At 42.2% G+C, this 22,027-nt stretch overlaps 1 protein-coding gene across 4 annotated transcripts in view; it reads left to right on the forward strand.

Annotated features, from left to right (window-relative positions):
* Slc44a5 (solute carrier family 44 member 5) overlaps positions 1-22,027 on the forward strand; it is a 348,525-nt gene that overhangs the window by 264,273 nt on the left and 62,225 nt on the right. For all 4 annotated transcript variants that reach the window (XM_036190641.1, XM_036190643.1, XM_036190639.1 and 1 more), the window contains exons 3-4: positions 3,084-3,157; positions 18,162-18,246. In XM_036190641.1, coding sequence (XP_036046534.1) covers positions 3,084-3,157; positions 18,162-18,246 — 159 coding nt within the window. The remainder of the gene's footprint in view (positions 1-3,083; positions 3,158-18,161; positions 18,247-22,027) is intronic.

Raw genomic sequence — 22,027 nt, forward strand, 5'->3', positions numbered from 1 at the left:
CAATAACTGGCCTCAGGTTTGATCTTATTAATAAGACCATTTAAGATTCCCACTACAGTAAGGTGGTGCTGAGGCTCCAGTTGTAAGAGAAAATGATGTCATATGTCCCAATGGTATCTGACTATAGGATGATTTGGGCCAGTCAGAGACTGCTTGCAGGAGCCCAATTCAGAGACCATGGCAATAGTTTGAAGAGAGAATGAGAGAACCCAGATGCACTCCAGGCAGCAAGACCAGAAAGTGGGAGGTGGATTGAAGCCAGATCAGGAAGGAAGTCAAAAGAACTTGCCAACTGAATATAAAAGATGCTGAGAAAATGGGAAATCAAAAGAAACTCCCAAGGCTGTAAGTCTGGGTGACTACGCATGTGCCATAGCCATAGTTTAGAGATTTAGGGGGAGGGGAGATTTGTAAGTGCATATACAATTGGGATCCAATTATTTTTGTTGTTGTTGTTGTTTTGTTTTTGAGACAGGGTTTCTCCGTATAGCTTTGTGCCTTTCCTGGAACTCACTCTGTAGACCAGGCTGGCCTCAAACTCACAGAGATCCTCCTGCCTCTGCCTTCCGAGTGCTAGGATTAAAGGCGTGCACCACCACTGCCCCGATGGGATCCAATTCTTATATTTTTGGTTGTGAGCCTAGCCTTTAGCGGCTGAGCCATCTCTGCAGCCCGGGGATCCAATTCTTAAGTCTGGAAATTAGACACCAGGGAGCAAAGTACTTTTACAATTTAACTTGAAAATACTTTCATGTCAGAGCTCCTCAATCTGGATAGTGTTTTTAGAGGCTTCCTGATAAACTGAGTGTGAGCAGCCTTGTTTTGGAAAGATGAGCCTTTGATAGGAGGGAAGTAATGAAGAGAGTTGGGCCCATTTCTCCATTAATATTTGTTCTGGGACCCCATGGGATGTAACCCACTTTTTAATTTTTACAGTGGTTCTTAACATTTGCTGTGACAGTGAAAATGAGCCCACCTGAGGAAAGGTACCCAGGAATGCCCTTCAGCTCAAATATGACTCAGAATAACTCAGACTGAGATCCTGATAACCACTTATTTCAATATTTGTCTTGGGAGTTTTTTAAATTATCCAAATGAAACACTTGATCTAAAAACCCACCTCATTTCTTGTAGAGCCCTGGAATTGGGGTTGCCGTCCTGAGCTCAAAAGACAGGAACAAACGTAGGCATCCAAGCTTGGAAAGGCAGAAGTGACCTCTGTATTCCTTGACTCACACAGTTTTACATAAGCTGTATTTTATATTTTATTTAAATAACTTTCTAAGCACTATTTTTTTCCTGGAGAAAATATGAGAAAATGAGAACAGAAACAGAAGTAAATAAATAACGAAATAGTAGGTAATTATAGCAGATAACTGTAATTACCTGAAAGTACACACATGAGCATACACAGAGAGAAACACACACACACACACACACACACACAGACAGAATACACACAGATATATAAGCACACACATAAACAAACACACACACACATACATCTCACTGTGCTAAAATGTAAGTGTATCCAGATGCCTCCAAATCAAAATGTTTTGCTTTGAAAATTCTCTTGTACAACTTTTAATCTTATCAAATAGGCTGGGTTTATTTTATTTTTTCTAAACAATAACCCACCATATGGCCAAGACTGCTTAAAGATCATGGTTCTCCTGATTCATCTTCCTGAGTGCTGGGATTATAAGCTTCACCATGTGTACATAGATTTGTTTTGTTTTTATACTTAATAGATCCATAACTGTTTCAAATAAAGAAGCAGTAGTGTTGCTCACTTTAATGATATAGCTCTAAATTTTAAGCCATTGAAAGCTGAACACAATATCCTAGTGGAAATAGGAAACATTTTATTTTGAAAACCTTGGGTGTCAGGACTAGGGAGATAGCTCCATAATCACGAACACTGGATGCTCTTCCAGAGGACTAGGGTTTGAGTCTCGGAATCTACCTGGCAGCTTACAACTATTTATAACTCCAGTTCCAGGGGATCCAGCACCCTCTTCTGGCCTCCATGGACACCAGGCACCCAAGTGGTGGACAGACAAACATACAGGCAAAACACCCATACACACAAAATAAAAATTAAAATAATGTAAAAAGAAGGCTTTGAGTGTTCTTGCTGATGTATAACCCTGACTTCGCAAATTAGCAAGTCTCTCTGAACTACACTCTTTCTAAATCTATCCTGACAATATCTGTTCTGCATGGTCCTGGAAAGACTAGAGTTTGGAAACATTTCCAGCCATTTGTGTCAGTGTTAGAATACCTCTAACTCTGTTCCTCAGAGGAAGTTAATGTAGCCAGTCCTCCTTATAAAATAGCCACACCAAGAAAACACATGCAGGAAAGACATGGAGAAAGGACAAATTGTTTTAGAGCACGTGTTGGGAAAGCATGAAAAATAAAATCATGTACTCATACTACTTAAATTACATTTCAAATTAGACTTTTAAGAATCATTCAGGGCTGAGAAGATAACTCTGCACATGTCTTGCTTGTAGTATAAGCAAGAGGACCCTTGTTTGAAAGTCGGGTCCAAGAGAGGGAGGCCAGAGAGCTTGCCAATTGAACCTGCACCCATGTAAATGCTGATGGATTTGTATGTCGCTTCTCAGGAGTCTCCTAAGCCAGCTGGGCAGTGACTAGTCAAATCAGAGAGCTCTAGGTTTGAATAAGGGCCCTGTCTCAATGAATTAGATGGAAATTGGTCAAGGAAGTTTCCTGATATCAACAATGTTCCCACATGCATGCAAACACATGTGTACACACATACAATGCATACATATACACAAAAAAAGGAAAAAGTCTACTTAATATTGGAGTTGCTAATCTCTAAAACTTCCCCAAACGAACCAAGAGAGAATACATATTTAGAACTCTGAGGGAGCTCTTGTCACGGTGCTCTGACTCCCCAACATAAGTCTCTGAACAAATATACCTGTCGTGCTTTTCAGAGTTCTTGGCTCCAGGAGGCTTATAGTGATTATCTATCATCCCCTACATCTTTGTGTAGTGAACAAGTCACTTGGGATGCCTTTTAATTCTTCGTTCCTTTTTGTCTTCAGGAGTTGTACGGACGTTCTGTGCTGTATGATCTTCATACTGTTTGTTACGGGCTACGCTCTGTTAGGACTCGTGGGTGAGTAACCCAAGGTATAGACAATATTTACCATTTGATCAACAAAGCCAATAGCTCATTTTAAACATGAATTGTTTTCTTCTTGTTATTGACTGTTATCTTCTCTGGACTTATTTGGTAGTAGATACAAAATCAACACAAGGCAGAGTAGCCAAATAAAAGCTCCATAACTAAGACAGCAGCAAAGAAGGGACTTCTAGTTCCTTCTTTAATAATTTCTGCTTTTTAAATTCTAATAAAGAGCTAATCATATCAGTGCTGCTGTTTGCTGTAAGAACCAGGAGCTAGGGTGGTTTGGGCAATCTGTAAACTTGTTTATTCATAAGCTAGTCAAGGATGAGAGGCAATGATTTGGAATTTCACCAGCTAATTCTTTGTAAATTGAATCCTATTCTCTTTGCCCACCAAGAAAGAGGCACTCCTGTTTACTGTTAGGTTAAAGATTTTTCTAGAGCACAAAAACAAAGAAGACAAACACATATGATTATTTTAAAGAAAATAGCACACAAAAAACAAAGATTATCATGTATTTTTCTGTAAAAAGGTTTTATAATTTTAGTTAGTATACTAGGCAGTCCACCAAGAGATATAAATCCTGTCTTCTAGGTATTGACTTAAGAGAATTGGATTTACCACTGTAAGGATGAGAGCCATGAAAATCAGATCTTAGCTTCTAGCACCAATAATTATTGACCTGTGGTTAACATGTGGTTAATTTGCACCATGCTGCAGAACACTGTAAAAATATTTTGGTCTTTCTTTTTATCCTCTAGTAAGAGAAGTGTCCTGAGAATGGAAATTAAAAGTAACCCTGCCCTCAAAAAGTGGCTCCCTAAGTTAATCTCTGTATCACCATGCAAACTCTACAGAATTGTATAAAATCTAGGGCATAAAAAATAGGAAGAAGAAAAATTTAACAGGCATTAACACAAGAATAAATAATGTGCTCTTATAAGGCTTGTGGAATATCCTTCTTGTTCTTAGGTATTTTAACTTTGGAACTTCTAAGCATTTGTATAGATTGAATACCATCCGTAGGTTGAATATTATAAAATATTTTCATATACAAGTGGGATTTTAGCCTGTCTCACTTCAGGACACATTTTTCTAGTCTACAGAAATATTTGGTTATTTTTGCTTACTGTCACAGAATTGAAATGGGTTGCATAAGACGGGGGCGGGGGAGTTTGGAGTCAGGCAGGTCTAGATTCTTATACTATTTAGTTGGGTATAGATAACTAACCACTCACTTGGGAAGAACAGAAATGCTCCCTGATCTTCAAGGCCAGTTGTAAGGGATGAACTGAAATGCCTAATCATATCAGCTGTGCTGGTGAAGTAATAGACAGTGCATAAATAATTTAGTGGTTCTAAATTGCAATAAATTTGTTTCAAATGTGATTTATAATGTTGTTTCTATTGTAACCCATAATTCTGGTTATTAAAGCTTCAGTGTACACAGGAACTCCCCAAAGGGCCCCTGCTGTGAGCAGAATCCTTACAAGGCCTAACTCAACAGTAGGTTGAGTCTGTCTGTAGGATAGGTCTCTGTTCTTATAGGGACTGTCAAAGCCACCTCTGCTGTGGCAGGGTCAGTGGGGGAGTGCCCAGCCACCTCTGCTGGGGCAGGGTCAGTTGAGGAGTGCCCACCATAAGTCCCTCTGGAGCAAGACAAGAGTGTCACCTTTTTGTTCAAGATCTCCAGGTTTCATTTGTAAATGTTTTAATTCACATGGAAATTGGAGAATAAATTTTCCTCAATCAAAGTCAATGTGGTACATTAAATTAATTCAGCCTATCTCTCAGATTGATCCTGATACTACAGCCAGAAACAAAGGACTCATGGAATTCAGTAAACACCACACACATACTTTATCCCTCAACTATAGCTGGCTTTGTTGGTTTGATTTCAAAATATTAACTTAATTGCTGCTGTAGTTAGGTTGGCTGGCAGTAGACTGAAGGGGTACGATTGGCAGGGGCAAGTAGAAATGTTAAGAATGGCCGTACCATGAAAGAGTGTGTGGCCTCCCTTGAGAAGTCATCTCAATGTGATGGTATCAGAAGCCAGGTGGTGCGCGACCATCTCCTAAGGTCAGGGCCCTCACGGACTTATCGATTATCTGTAATCCTTTTGTGAGCGTTACCACACTTATTAGTTACTTCCTGTGGCTGTAATGAAATACCGCATTCAAGGCAAACGAAGAATTTATTTTAGCTTGTGCTTCCAGAGGGTAAGGGAGTCCACCGTGGAAGGGAGGCACGGCAGCAGGAAGCTGAGAGAGCACGTCTCTTAGCACAGCCCTAAGCAGAGAGAGAAAACTGGAAGTGACTTTAACTCCCAATGCTCTCCCCAGTGATGCAGTTCCCAAACCTCCCCACATAGCACCGTCATCCTGGAGACCCAGTGTTCGAATACCCAGGCCTGTGGGGAGCGCTTCTCGTTCAAACCATCACACCCTGGAAGAGCCATTTTTGTTTCTCACCAAAAACCAACAAGGCAGGAGAGCGACAGGCAGGGCTGCCAGGCAGAGAGAACAGAAGAAGGAGAAAACGCAAAGAGGGAGGAGCAAGAAGAGAAGGAGAGGGGGACGCCAGGGACAGCCACCCAGCCACCCGCCACACAGCCACACAGCCACCCACCACACAGCCACACAGCCACACAGCTACCCACCACCCAGCCACACAGCCACACAGCCACCCGCCACACAGCCACACAGCCACACAGCCACCCGCCACACAGCCACACAGCCACACAGCCACACAGCCACCCGCCACACAGCCACACAGCCACACACCACACAGCCACACATAAGTAAGAATAAGTCTGTTTTTATTTGGGAGCTGGGTAGCAGGTCCTCAGAGTAAGAGTAAAAAGAAACCAACTACACTGTTCTTTGTACTTTGTGTGGAGTGTGGCCAGCAAGGGTGATACTTGCATGTAAGAAAGGCGCACGGCATTCAGCTGAAAGGAAGAGAACCCCTGACTGAGTAGATGGAGTGGAGTCTGGGTAGAAGGGAATCCAATCTCCCTGGATGATCACATGAACATTTATAACTCCTTTGCCCTCCTTCATAGGTGGTTGCTGTTCAACGATTGCACTAACTAGAAAAAAGAATAGGAATTCTTTTTTTTTTTTTTTTTTTTTTTTCCAAGACAGGGTTTCTCTATGTAGCTTTGTGCCTTTCCTGGAACTCACTTTGGAGACCAGGCTGGCCTCGAACTCACAGAGATCCTCCTGGCTCTGCCTCCTGAGTGCTGGGATTAAAGGTGTGCACCACCACTGGAGAGATGGCTCAGCCATTAAAGGCTAGGCTCACAACCAAAAATATAAGAATAGGAATTCTTGATATGAAAATTGTTTTCTGCAAACCTTGGGCTAACATTATACATGTAAAAATACCACAATTTTAACATTCAACAAATTTTCATTTTGTTTTTCTCTCCAAGGGCATTTCCAGTTGAACAGGTTAGTTCACTGTTACATTTTCTTAACAAGAAACTCAGGTTGGAATCCAGAGTCTGTTTTGGTTTTTAATGCTTTCCTGGAGTAATTACCCTTATTAGCTGAGAAGATGGGAAGTTAATAGGGGCATTCATACAGGCAAGCCCAGAACTATGTCCTCCTGTGAGAAACCTGGGTAATGAAAAAAACCTCCAGGATGGGTGGAGGGGTCTGGACAACAGTCTGAACTGGGCATCCTGGGCTAATAACCCCTATTGGAATGTTGACTTTCTGTCTGAGAGACCCCCACGTAAAAGCCAAACTTTCCCACAAATCCCCAACTCTTCAGATTATGAGGAAATGCAGGCACCTTGAGACAGTGTACCTAAAGGAAAAACAGCAGAGAATTAGAGCCTGGAATCAGGAAGGAGGAGCCTTGCTTAGCAAGACCTGAAGTATAGCATTGTCTCCGTGGCATTAGCTTGGGCTACTTGTGTCCATTTTGGCCAGGAGAGCTAGCTGAAAAAGTAGGTCTATCCTGATGTAAAGTCTCAGGAATTTTGAAAGGTTATCCCATTCATCTCTTAGAACAAATTGGTCTTTTCCCATCGAGGGTATGAGGAAGGGAGAAAGCTCCTATCCCTGAGCAAGGTTACTCACTCATTCATGTGACCTCTCCAAGAACAAAGGTAATTCTAGGATGCTTTTTTTATTTTGTCTGTATAGAAAAGCAGGGACTGTTTCTATTCAAGTAAGTATAGTTAAACACTATAAATTTTATTTTGTTCATTTCATTTTTAGATTTATTAATGTACAATTGATGAAATATTTTAGATATTTGAGACATACAACATGGAGGCTTTTTAAACTGGAGATTGAACTTAACAAAAAGCATTCTCCCAACCGAGCTATGTTTCCAGCCCGGCATTTTGCTATTAGTATATCTTGTATAATTAATATCATAATTAAGCTGATTAACATTCATTCCTTGGCACAATTACCTTTTGTGAGGGGGAGAAAATACTTATGATGTGCTCTTTGAGAAAATTTTCACATATGCATTCCATTAGGTCTCTAGACATCATCCATATTGAACCTAAAGACTTACCTGTGAACACTTGTAGTCCTGATCTCATGCTCCCTGCAGCTCTCTCTGGCACAGAATTAAGAAGTCTTCGATGTGACTTGATGCTCTCACTTATGAACCCTGACTTCTCTAAGCTCTCTGTCATATACACTATGCTGAACTGTATCTTGTGGTGTGAAACTTCCCTCTACCCCTGAAAGGTTTGTGTTTTTGAAGTCAGGCTTTCCCTGATCTGGGGACTGATCCAAGACTCCTCACTGAGATAGATCAGGGATTTGGTTCAGAGATGAAGGCTGTTCTCTGAAGAGGTTCCTCTGCCTGCCCCCAATAATGGCATTCTCTCCCTCCCCTCTCTTAATGGCACTCCCTCCCCACTCCCTTCCACCCTCATTTCCCTCCTTCTCCTGCCTCCCTATCTCCCTCTGGATGGAACTCCTCTCTAGGTGTTGAAGGGAAGCTGCTCCTTCCCTTCCCTTTAAGGCCCCATCATGTTTAATTGTTTCTATCTAATCCCATCCATGTCAAGGCCTTGAAGCCTTCTCATTCAGACAGACATTGTACCTGAAGAGGATTTTGAATATGCCTCCTTCCCAATCCAGCTGTTGCTGCCACTCCTGTTTTACTTCCCATTTACATCTCTTGATCTGTGTCTTCCACCTTCCCCACCCCTCACTTCTGGTAGCTGCAGCTCTACTTTCTGCTTTGATTCTTGTTAGAGTTCACATATGAGTGAACTCAAGGGAAATGCAGTTGCTTTTCTGCACCTCTGAGTACACCCCCATTGCCACCATTTCCTTCTTTAATGATATTTATATGCATATTCAGTGTGTGTATGTACACTTCCCTTAGCCTTTCACCTGTTGACAGGTTCTCAGATTGTTTCTTTGTCTTGGATATTGTGAGCAACACTACTGGGATCAGGACTAACATGGGAATGCGGACACCTCTTTACTTGTCCTCAGATGTGTGCCCAGAAGGAAGTTGCTGGTAATTCTAATTTCAGTGTTTTGAACAAACTGTTTTCCATGATAATTGAGCTAATTACATTCTCACCTGCAAGGCCACAGGAGCTCCCCTTCCCCACACCCTCCTCACCACTGGTCACCTCTGCACTCCACCAGGCATCCTATGGTTCTCTCTTAGAAGCAGATCTACTGAAATATCCGTTGTTAGAGGGAACTGGCCACAGGTCATGCCATTTGTTTACTTTAAGACTAAAATGAACCTACCTGTCAAGTCATAGCTAAGAAACATTGTTTTACCAAAAGTAAAATAATGCCTTCAATTAAGAGGTAAATTTTTATAATTTGTTTCCATTATTTCGAGAATAGTTCTACCCCATTTTTATTAATGAAAAATGTGTTGTGCACTAACGGGATGACAAGGGCCAATGTCACACGTCTTTTGCTTTCTTTATGAACACAGACATGTCTATAAATTAAATCACACACTCACACTTCTGTTTCAGAACTCTTCAGTTTAAGAAGGAAATGTTTGGGTTTGGGCCAAGATTTGAGCTTGTCTGCAGTACTGAATGATTTTGACCCTTGATTGGGTTTGGCTGTGCACACCTGTGCTTTTCAGATTCCTTGAAGTGTTGTTAGAATAAGGGGGACTGGCTTACACTCAAGAACAAGACCCCAAACTCACCACCAAGTGGAAGAGGCAGGTGCCTGTGAAATGGTAAACATCTTTCCAACCCGGGCAACTGGGGGCAGGATTGTTCCCAAGCCCTTTGTTGGCAGCCCTGTCCACAAGGCAGCTCTTCAGATCCCGCTTCATGTGCCCCATTATCTTCTTCATTGCATTTGTAAATTGCTTGTGTTAAAAAGCCATAAGCACAAATTGGCAGGTCTGTTCCTCACATGTTAAAACAGTTAAGATGTACCTCTGAGGGGTCCATATTACTGATCTGAGAGCCAACATCCCCATGCAGCAAGTGCTTAATGAACACCTTAGCTGCTGCCCCAAACAGATTTGCAGTTCATTTTCAAGTGTCAGTATGAATAGTCTGATCTGATCATTTTCTCCTTGACATAGGGCTTTGTCATGGCTGCTACTTTCGCACTCCACCCCAAAGCATGGCTGGAGCTTGCTTTGAGAAGATCTGAAAATGGGAAAGGAGGTTAGACACTAACACATGCGCTCCTCGACTTTCAGGGATAAATATTTCCTTGAGATGAGTGATATGGTCATTGGCCCAAATAAGACTTTTGCTTGTGTACAATTTCTCCTCCTCCTCCTCCCTGTCCCCACCATACACATACACATGCCATACAAGTCTGCATCAGATTCAGCCCAAGTGGTCTTTTTAAGTCATTTCTAGGAGCTGGTGAGATGGTGCCGTCAGTTAAGTGCTTGCCCCATAAACATGAGGACCCAATCCAATCCCCACAGCCAACCTAAAAACCTGGGCTTGGTGGTGCACACCTGGAACCCAGAGCTCTGGGGAAGCTGCACAGATGGATCTGTGGAGCTCACTGGACAGTCAACCCAGCAGAATTGGTGAGTTCCAGGTGAAAGAGACCCTGTCTCAGAAAACATGGTAGACAACACCTGAGGATGACAACCAAAGTTGACATCCAGCCCCATTATGCACACACACACACATGCACACACACGCACGCACGCACGCACGCACGCACGCACGCACGCGCGCACACACACACACACAAGTTATTTTTAAAACAGTAGGCTAATGAAGAGAATAAAATGATTGATTCAAGTGTATAAATTGCTCTGCAAACTGTTATTTGGTTTTGTTTATCTTCATAACCCAGGCAGTTTAATTCTAGAGTTTATACTCTTCCCACTAGGATGTGTGACTTTTAATTACTGAAAAAGTATGATGAGGTGGAGGGTAGGCTGGAACCCATGACACTGTTCTACATTGTCTCTTACACCTTCCCCCATGGTTTCTACAATGCTATAGCCCAGAAAGGCCCGAACTCACCATAAAGCCCAGACTGGCTTCTATCCCAAGTGTTGGGAATACAGGCATTAGCCTCCCCCATGTGGGCTTTTCTATGGGGCTGAGTGTCTTCAGGTGGCATTGTCCCCTAGGGCTAGAGAGCAAGAATAGGGACCGATGGGGGAGATGCTACAGTGCCTTCTATGACTACTCTTTATTATTATTGTTATTCTCTCATATATTACATCCCAACTACAGTTTCCCCTCCTCTTCCCCTCCCAGTCTCTCACCCCTACTTCCCCCTCCCCCAGATCCACTCCCCTCTGTTTCCCTTCAGAGAAGGGCAGGCCTCCTGGGGATGTCAACCAAACATGGTTACAATAAGACTAGGCACAAACCCTCATATCAAGGCTAGAAGAGGCACCCATTAGGAGAAAAAGGACCCCAAAAGCGGGAAGAAGAGTCAGAGGCAGCCCCACTCCCATTGTTAGGCATTCTACAGGAACAGCAAGACACAACCATAACTTAGCATATGCTGAGGACCTAGGTCAGTTCTACACAGGCTCCCTGACGGACCCTTCAGTCTCTGTGAGCCCCTATGAGCCCAGTCAGCTGATTCTGTGGGCCATGTTCTTGTGATGTCTTTGACCACACTGGCTCCTACAATGCTTCCTCCCCTCTTCCACAGGATTCCCTGAGCTTGGCCTAATATTCACCTGTGGGTCTCTGTATCTGTTTCCATCAGTTGCTGGATGAAGCCTCTCTGCTAGGCTCTTGTCTAGGTGTATAGCACAATATCATTAGGAATCATTTCATTGACTTTTTTTGCCAGTCATGTTTCCTACTCTTTTAATATATATACAATTTTATTTATTTGTTTGCTTGTTTTACAATCTGATCTCTGTTTCCCCTTCTTCCTCCTAGTCCCTCTCCCCACATCTTCCCTCTGCCCTCCCATCCACTCCTCTGTTTCTACTCTTGAAGGCTACCAAGGTCAATGGTACTTCACATTCTGTTTCTTAAAAGCAGGTCACAAGTGCAGTTCACATTCAAAGTACCTTTAGAAGAAGAAATTCTAACTAAAGGTGTCACAGCTCACCCCACTCTGTCTCCTGTTTGAGCCTGAGTTTCTGTGTGCCTGCACGCATATTATTTAATTTCCAGTTACTTCCCATTTCTCATTTATATTAATTGGGGGCATTGAGTTTACTCTTAAAATATAACATTTTTATTAATTTTTTGAGAATTTCATACATGTATTTTGATCATATTCACCCCGACTCTTCCCTCTAACTCTTCTCTGAATCAGCCTCTTCATGTCCATTAAAAAAAAAATAACTCCAAGATGAGGCCATCTGCTGAAGCACAGTGGACAAACCACAGGCCACACCTTTAAAGAAAACTGCTTCTCCCTCCTTGAACAGCCATTAACTGTACATTGGCTTTTTGACTATTATTGCCAGATTTTGAAAGGGACAGGTAAAGTATTTGTTATAACAATAATGTGTTGGATACTATAGGTTTTTGGATGACTTATTCAATGGATCAACAATGAAATGATACTGTTCACCACCTTGTACAAGATGCCCACATTTGTGAAGGTATTTCCTAGACCAGATCTGACAGAGAGATGACATCTTGAATGACATGTATAATCTCTAATTTTCCACATGAGAGTATCAAAAAATGAAATTATTTCAGTGAGTTAATAATAATTTTGTCCATATTATGTTTAAAATATGCTTATCTAATATGCATAAAACCCCAGTGTTGCTGAAGTATTCCTGTGTCCAGTCCGCTGGTGGTCAGTACAAGTCTCTCTCACCTGCCAGTCCCACAGCCACTTGGACCCAAGTAAACACACAGAGGCTTATATTATTTACAAACTGTATGGCCATTAGCTCAAGCTTATTACTGACTAGCTCTTACACTTAAATTAACCCATAATTCTTATTTATGTTCAGCCATGTGGCTTGGTACCTTTTCCCAGTTCTGCCTTCACATCTTGCTTCCTCTGTGTCTGGCTGGCAACTCCTGACTCAGCCTTCCAGTTCCCAGAATTCTCCTCTCTTTTTGTCCTGCCTAGCCTGTACTTCCTGCCTGGCTACTGGCCAATCAGCATTTTATTTATCAATCAATCAGAGCAACACATTCACAGCATCCCCAGCACCCCAGGGAACTAGGCATGGTGGTGCACACATATGATCCCAGCATTATGTCTGTAGTCTAGCCTGGCATACGTTAGACCCTGTCTCAAAATATAAAATAAAACTAGTCATGTATTTTGCATTCATAGCTGTGTCTTCTAATAATCCATTTAGTTCTTAGTGGACATGTGACTTCTACACCAGACAGCCTGTTTTGGAAATTCCATGTGTAGAAAACTTCCATGAATGAAGTAAAACATAGATGCCCTGACTTTGTGAACAGTGTCAAACATGGTTTCTCTTGCTGAGTCTCCTTTCCTCCTCTGCTAGCAGCTTGGAGTACTTCCAGCTCAAACACACACCATCCATGGCCAGCCTGGCCTCCTCACCACAGCTAAGTGGAGAAGGTAGAATCTGCTCAGTAAACATGGCCACAGGGCAGTGCCAGGAGTTGGGAAAGGGAATTCCTTTTTGGACACGTTCATCTTTATCTCTTTCTCTTGTCTCTGGATGTGTGAGTCAGCCTTTTCATCACCATGACATATAGCTGCGAGAGTGTGGAAAGAGGAAAGACTTGTGTTGGCTCATGATTCAGTCCAAGGTCAGTGCTTCCTTGCTATGCCTGAGACGAGGCTGAAAATCATGGGTGCGTCCCTCGGTGTGGACAGGAAGCAGAGAGAAGGTAAGAGGGCCAGAGACAAGATATTAGCCCACCAGTAACACTTCCCCTCAGTGACCTACTTTCTTCAGGTGGGCCTCCTGCCTAAAGTTCCCACCGCCTTTTAACAATGCCTTCAAATCACAGAGCTATCAATGGGTTACCCCACAAATTACTTCAGAGTCCTGAAGAGCCAATCACCTTCTAGAGTCCTCCACACTGAACATTCTGCACTAGGGATTCCATAGACATTGGTGGAGCGCTTCATTTCCCAACCATAGTTCTTACTATTAACAAGCTCTGCCATGGTTAGTTATAATTGTCAGCTCTGCACAACTTGGAATCACCGTGGAAGAGAGACTCATTGGGGACCTTCTAGACAGGCTGGCCTATGCATGCCTGGCAGGTGTTATTTTGATGACCTCAGCTGATGGAGGAGAGCTGACCTGAAAGTGGGCAGCACTACCACCCGCTCAGGAGGCCCTGGATGCTCTCAGAGTGGAGCCATGGAGCTGAGCACAGGCATGCACAGCTCATTTCTCTCTGTTGTTGACTCTTGGGGGATTTATTAAGGCAATTCCACATAGTTAAAGGGAGGTTTATTTTGGGGTAACTTACAACAAGTAAGGGATAGGTTACAGGATCCAGAAGAGGTGAAGAACAGTCCAGTGATGTTCTCTGGAGAACTCTGCTCAGTCTACCATCCAGCATCCAGGATCACCAGGAACCAAGAGTGCTAGCACATCTGCATCTGGGGTCTTAAGGGCTCCTGTCTGGGCCCTGCCTCAGGGGCAGGTCATTGGTAGGTGTGACAGTTTCTGGAAGCCTCACTGGAGGTAGTACTTCCAGGTCAAAGCTGGAACAGCTGCCCACTGCAGTTGACTGTGGATGCCATGTGACTAGCCGCTTTAAGTTCCTGCCTCCACTTCTCTAATGATAACATGGAACTGTGAGCTAAACTAAGCCCTTTCTCCCTTGAGTTGTCTTTTGTCATGGTATTCAAAAGAAAAGAAACTACTGGACTCCTGGAGCTTGGCCTGGTGCTTGGCTGTGGATCTCTGCATCTGCTTCCATCAGTCACTGGAGAAAGGCTCTATGATGACAGTTAGGGTATTCACTGATCTGATTACTGGGGTAAACCAGTACAGGCATCTTCTCCACCATTGCCAGTAGTCTAAGGTGGGGTCATCCCTGTGAATATCTCCCTATCCCCATGTCGTCTCCCTCTATCATATCTCTTTCATTGCTCTCCCACTCCATCTCTGTTCCAGCTTGACCATCACATTCCACCACATTCTCATCCCCCACCCATACCCTCCACTGCTCACCCCTCATCCCCAGTTTACTCAGGAGATATTATTTCCCTTCCCAGGGTGATCCATGCATTTCTCTTTGGGTCCTCCTTGATAGCTTCTTTAGAGCTGTAGTTGTAGTCTGGTTATCCTTTGCTTTACATCTAGTATCTACTTGTGAGTGAGTCCATACCATGTCCAGCCAAAGAGAGAGAAGAGGGATTCTGTGAGCAGGAGACATCAGGAACATGATGAGGAACCCTACAGAGACAGCTGGAACAAGCTGGTGGGAACTCATGAAATTTGGATCAACAGCTGTAGAGTCTGTATGAGACTGGACTGGGCCCTCTGCATAGCGAGACAGTTGTGTGGCATGATCTGTTTAAGATACCCCCTGGCAGTAGGATCAGAATCCATCCCTGGTGCATGAGCTGGCTTTTTGGAACCTACTTCTATGATGGGACACCTAGCACAGCCTTGAGGCGGGGGAGGGGCTTGGACCTGTCTCTACTAAGTGCACCTCCCCATAGGAGAGCTTACCTTCTTGTAGGAGGGAATGGGGGGATGAATTGGGAGGGGGGAGGCTGGAGGGGTGGGAGGAAGGAAGAAGGGAATCTTTGATATGTAGAATGAATTTTAAAAATTTCTTTAAAAAAAAAGAAATTAAAACAAGCTTACTCCTAATTTATTCACATCAAGAGGCTTCATTATTTAATCTATGTAAACCTTTTCATTAAGGTATTATTTTTTTAATATTTAATGTATCTAAATTTCTTATTATTTTCTATTTAATTCATCTATTTTAGCTTTCTTGCCACTGTAGTATGGTGGATAAAACCAAAGGCCTCATGAAGCAACAAACCTAACCTTAAGCTCTGGTTATATCACTTAAGAAATTTGTGATTTTGAGAAATAAACTCTAATACAGAACTTAGATTAAAAGAATGGCAACCTCTTAGAGTTACTGTGAGATGCGTGAGTCACATGAGGCCCCAGCTGTAGCAGGGACTCTCTGACCCGTCCCAAGCAGATAATGCAGAGAAGCTTCTATCATCACACGGTTCTTTCAGCTGCCGTTCCTGCCCACTCCAACTCCATGTCCAAATCCTAACCTTTTTTAGCCTCTCTCAAGTCCCACTTTTTCTCTGATCCCTCTAAAACCTTCGTCCTCCCTCTCCATTCTCTTTGAAAACTCTGGTGTGCATTCATCCCAGGGATGGCCTCTGACCCACAACAGAGTGGTCACCTAGGAAAGTCTGAATTAGATGATGTAAAGGGAAAAGAAATCATGGCAGCTGCTGCTGATGGGAGACTCCACTCCCTCTCAGCCCATCAACACGTGTTCACAGTTATGGAGGCAAGTGTGCGCGGCTCTCCACAAGCACGACCAGAAGTTCTCGGATAACCACAGCTCCCTGCCACTGTGTCCTGCTTTTTCTTGTCTCCTTTAGCGTCCTTAACCTTTCCAGAGTCCAGCCAATTGCACCTGTGGAAGCTTCTAGAGCCGTCCCCACCTCTAAACAAAGCACATGTTCCAAAGTCTGGTTTCAGATGTTGATTTTTGAGAAATTACAGAGCTAGCATTACTGAATCCATGTGGGTTCTGAGCACATACCAAATGTTCCACTTCCATTACCTTCTTTTGCAGCCTCAATATTCTATGCATTTTATACCATTATTTTTGTGCTTTAGTAGCTAATTAGAAAGTTGAGATTCAAAATAAGTCAATAGTTTGGTCTGGGTTATAGATAATAAGAAATAGATACCTAAATATGGTAAATACTCTCCAGGCCCCAGTCCTTACTGAGAAACTTTTGGCCATGGACAATTCCAAGAGAAGGGAGTATCATCTTCTTTGAGGGTGTGGTGCTGGTTGCTCATACTCCTCTGAATGGCTCCACATGCATGCACATATGAGCAACACTAACTGGACTTTGTGGGTTATTCAAAAAGAAGACATAAAGTTGATATGGGGAGAGTTGGGGGGTAATTTGGGTGGAGGTGGTCACATTGCAGTGTATGTATGCATGAAATCCTCAAGAGTAAAGAAAATTATATAAAAGGAGTCAGATGCCTAATTCTCAGTTAATAATTATTTAGGAAAACAGGATAAAACATTTTAGGATAAAGCTGAAAAAGACACATTGAAGCATAGAGTTGGATAAAATTGGATCTCTATTAGGGCTTGCCAGTATGTGATAAACCAAGGCACAGAGACAGTGTAATAAGGATCTCACTGAGCACTGAGCACTTGGATATTATTTACATACCAACTTACAGTTCTTTCTTTATTCTGGAAAATAAGGACAGGGAGACATGGTGCGGAGAGCCACTCAGATCTCACAAGATGGTATTCGAAGATGGAGCTGGTTTGGCCTCTGTGACATTAGAGAGAAGTAGACAAGGGAACCTTCCTGAAACTTAGACACTGGAGATAAAAGCTTGGGCTGATGAGAAAAAAAATACTGAGAAAAAAATCCTCTTTTGGAAATTTGATTTCCAAAAGTCCTCATTTGAAAAATTGATTTTTTTTATCATCTCAAATCACATCAACCACATGAATAAGGGTGATCAAATTATAAGGCAAACTGTCACATCCACTGAGTGTGGGGAAGGAGATGGCTGATCACTGTTATCAGAGGCAAATGATATGTTTTCAGCTGCAGCCTAGACTTTCAACAACTGTGTTTTTTAAACTTTGAGAAGGTAGAAAAAATCAGTTAGAATTAACAAGTTTTAGCTAGTGTAGTAATGGGTGTTACTTTCTGATGGTCTGTCATCTGTCAGACCAAGTTTATAACCACGCCAAAACAAACAAACAGGGGTGATGCCTTTGCATGAAGCAGAGCCCAGCGTCTCCCCAGAAAATTAGGCTAGTCCTCATCATGAGGTCAGGGATGCATGGTATTTGTGTTAAGCTCTGAGATTACCGGACAAACGCCTGGCAGATCTTTCCTGCCGGTTGCCTCCGCTGTGTTCTTGTTTGCCTTTTGAATGTCCTGTGAAATCAGAGAACTAGTCCGTTCATTCTGCTGAATTTTTAAGTGTTTTTCACTTCTGTATACCCCCCAAAGCATTACATCATGCTGCCTGGAGTCAATCTATCAGCTCTGGCATGAAGTCATTTGTGCCTGAGCTTCAGAAAAGGCGTCTTCTTTTCCAAGGGAGCTTTTGTCCGTGCCCTCTCCTCCTCATTTTAATAACTGTCATTTTCTAAGTGCATTACCTCATGTTTTGGCTGCAGCCCAGATGAATCCAGAGAGAAGAAAAACGTGCTTCCAGACCAATTCATCCATATTTTATTTTACTTTTCATTAAGAAATTACTCTTTGAAGAAAATCAATAATGTTCTATGACTGAAGGGGAAGAGGTGAGCGTTGCCGTGGCAATTCGAATCTCTCAAAGGAGACCACCTTCAGCCAGATGTTGCTGATGGGGACTTTGTCCTTTTTTGTTCCCGCAGCTTGGACACATGGTGACCCCAGGAGAGTGGCCTATCCTACAGACAGCCAGGGACACTTTTGTGGCCAGAAGGGAACCCCCAATGAGTGAGTACGGCCACTGTGCTTTGTGTGGCTTTCCTGAAACTGGAACCTAAACACATCAGCATCAGTCCCGCAGGATCCCTGGGGAAGGTTGACACTCATGAAGGAAGCTTCTGCTGTCTCCGTTCTTACGGACAGCCTGAAGAGGTTTGGAGATTTCATTCTCCGCATCTCCTCTCTTATCAGGGAAAATAAAATTCTAAACCAAGGATGGGACTAGGGACTTCCCAGCAGCCATATTTAGAGCATGCCCTTTGGATAGGGATATTGTATGGCTGTCTTGAGCAGCTGCTGAAATGCCTGCACCATGCACTATTTGGCCATTTTTGCCATAATGTTTACCAACAATCATTCTGCCTTTTGAAGTGTCCCCAGATCTTTAGTGATCTTTGGGAATAACTCATCAGTGAACAGTGCACTGATAGCGTTATGAAAAAAAGTGTCCAATATCAATCAAAACATAAGTGTTTCTGTTTGGAAGCAAGTTTTCTATTATTTACCTAAAATCAAGCAGACAAAAGCCATGTCTCACATTTTTAGAAAACCTTTACCCCTTTCTCATGGTCCATTTCTTTCTTGTTTCTTCACAAATGGCTTAATGCTACATCTTCTCACTCTTTGCAACCAGTTGAGTTTCTGTGATTGCTGGTTTTGGGTAATTATGGAAAAAACAAAAGGCCAGTTAACAACAGGGGCTCCACCAACAAGTCCAGATGCCTGTCATGTCTCTGCAGTGCCACGGAGAACCAAGAATGTGTTATGCCAAGAGATACATAGATTTAAAGACAGACACTCAGTAAAGAGCTGAAGATTCATGGGGTAGAATAATGGCAGATAACAGAGAAAACAGAAATCTGGGTAAGTAAGAGGGAAACCCTTAACCTTATCAAGGTAGATTTGGAGAAAGTTTTCCTTATAAAAGGCCTCTGAGTAACAGACACCTGGACTAAATTTGAATCCAGACTGTAGTTGTATTTTAACCTTAAAAACCTAAAACAAACAAGCAAAACAAAAACAAAAAAACCTAAAACAAACAACCTTCCCCCAGACTTTCACACTGTGGGGGGCAAAGAAATCACCAGGTGGAGAGAGAAGAAAACACAGAAATCTGTACCTCTTCAGTTACCTTGAAACACACTGCTTTTAGAAGGGTTTCTGCAGCAAGTCTTCCAGGCCTAAGCCCACGGCCCGCTTATGTCAGACAAGAGGCTGCACCCCAAATTTCAGTATATAAAGACTGTCCAGAGGTGACTCTTGCTTACCAGATTATTCATTCAAATGAAATGTCTGATAAATATAAATTTGAAATGGAATGTATCTCAACAACATGTGAGTGACAGTTCAGGTCCATCCATTTAACAGACCCATTGAAGAAAATGCTCACAATTGCAATAGCCAATTTTCTTCATAGTTCCTTTTAGTTGCATCTGTGTTATGATGCTAATAATAGTGTTCTATCACAGCAATTGTAATCCTGACTGAGACAGATGCCCTGGAATTGATGTTCATGCTTATAGATTTAATGGTAAGTGAAAATACTTGAAGAAAATCAAACTTGACTCAATATTAAAATTTTTAGGTTAAGAGGCTGGAGAGGTGGCACAGTGGATAAGAACACTGGCTGCTCTTCCAGGAGACCTAGGTTCAATTCCTAACACCCAAATGGAGGATCACAATCACCTTTAACTCCAGTTCCTGGGGCTCCAATGCCCTCTTCTGGCCTCCATAGGCATTGCAAGCACATGATGTACAGCTGTCATGCAGGCAAGACACCCATATACATACAATAAAAATAAAGGTATTTTTTTCTTTTTTAACTTAAGAAGGGGCTAGAAAGACATTCGGCAGTTAAGAGTACTTACTGATCTTGCAGAGAGATCCTAAGAATAGTCTCCAGTCCCAGGGGATTAGAGCCCTCTTCTGGCCTCCTCGGGCAACAGGCAATCCATACAGTGTATACATAAACACATGCCAGCAAAACAGAAGATAAAATAAATAAACCTTAAAACTTAAATATGTATAGGTGTAATTGAATAAAAATATATCTAAGGAAAATGTTAGGCTAAATTCATCACAATAATCACATTATTCTAAAGTGTAGAATGGTAATAAAACTAGGTACAAATAAATCCAATTGTAAATATATATTTTTTCAGGGTTGGTGATAGACTCTAGGGCCTGCACATGGAGATGAGTGCTCTACCTGAGTCGTATATCTGGCCCCTATTTACTTAATTATTTATTTGTTATGGAACGGAGTCTCACTAAGTTGCCTATGGTGGCCTTGAACTCACTTCAGAACCAAGGCACTAAACTTGCCATCTCCTTTCCTGTGCCTCTGGCCTAGCTGAGGTTACAGGCCTGTGCCATTGGATTTGTAACACAACCAGATTTTCAATGTGATAGAGATAGCCATTCAAGTCAGTACCCAGAAAATACATTATTAAGGGAATGGAATTGAATTGAATGAAATGCTATTCACGGACGTAAAACTACATGTATATCATAATTCATATCTAAAAGAATGGGGCAGTGAAGGTGTTATATACATATAAGATAAAAATCATAAGCTTATAGCAGCCAGGGGCATATTTATAAGACTGGGCTAGGAGCTCAGACTAGGATCCAAAAAGAGAGGTGAGGAGCTGTGTGGTTCTCCAACAAGATCTCCTTGAGATTTTACTTGGTTTCTCAGGAGATTTCTTCAGTAAGACTTTAAAAATGTCATCCAAGCAAGAAATAATGAATGACCAGCAGTTTAGGGTGGGTATCAAAGGATCCCAGATTTTGGGAAATGGCAAAAAAGGACAGAAAAGTCAAAACTGACATGAGGTTTCGAGCCATGTTCCATGACCAAAAGTTTAAATTGAACCATGGTGGTCAAAGAAGGCTCCCTACCAACCACAGCACTATGGAAGACTGGAAATACGTCCATGATCTTTCAGGCTCTGATTCTGATCTCTCTGATGAAGAAAGCAAAACACCAAACCAGAAGAAAGTAAAGCAGAAAAAAGAAAAGAGAAGTGAAGTCAAAAATGCTGATTGAGGAGAAAATAAAAGAAATCAAGAAAATTGATCAAAAGGATCCTTTAAATAAAAATAAAGACTTAGATAATTCTGAAAACATTTAGAAAAAGAAAAATTGTAAATCTCAGAAGATGGGTTCAGAAATAAGTGCCAAGAAGGATGGTGAAGAATTTCTGCAAAATACAAAACAGAAAAGGGACATCCTTGACCATACTGCAGACTCTGCCTAGAGGAGAACTCAGAACCAAAGATCCAGTACCTCTGAGACAGTGAAATCTCCAACAATCACTTGTTCTGAGGCAAGAAGAGAAAGCAGTCCAGTGGTTGTCAGCACTGCTCTTCTGTGTTACACTCTTACTGTGATCTCTTTAAGAAGGCAACAATAATTGTTTCGTAGTTTGATGAGAACAGTCAAGTGTTTACTTTAAAATATAAAGCTACGAAATAAATACTATAAAATCATTTAAAATATACAGCTGAAAGAAACAATAAAAAACAAAACTGTGGGCTAAACAACAACTTCTAAACATAAAACCAAACCCAAAAACACAATAGAAATTTTTAAGAATCCTGTCATTGAAAGTAAGTTACCAAAAGGGGCAGCCATTGTGGCTCATCCCTGTAATCCCAGCACTCAGGAGGCAAAGGCAGGTGGATCTCTGTGAGTTCAAGGCCAGCCTGGTCTACATAGTGAGTTCCAGAATAACCAGACCAAAGAAATCTTGTCTTAAACAGGGAAAAAAAGGAAACCACCAAA

This window comes from Onychomys torridus, chromosome 6 (genome assembly GCF_903995425.1).
Source record: "Onychomys torridus chromosome 6, mOncTor1.1, whole genome shotgun sequence".
Classification (NCBI taxonomy): Eukaryota; Metazoa; Chordata; class Mammalia; order Rodentia; family Cricetidae; genus Onychomys; species Onychomys torridus.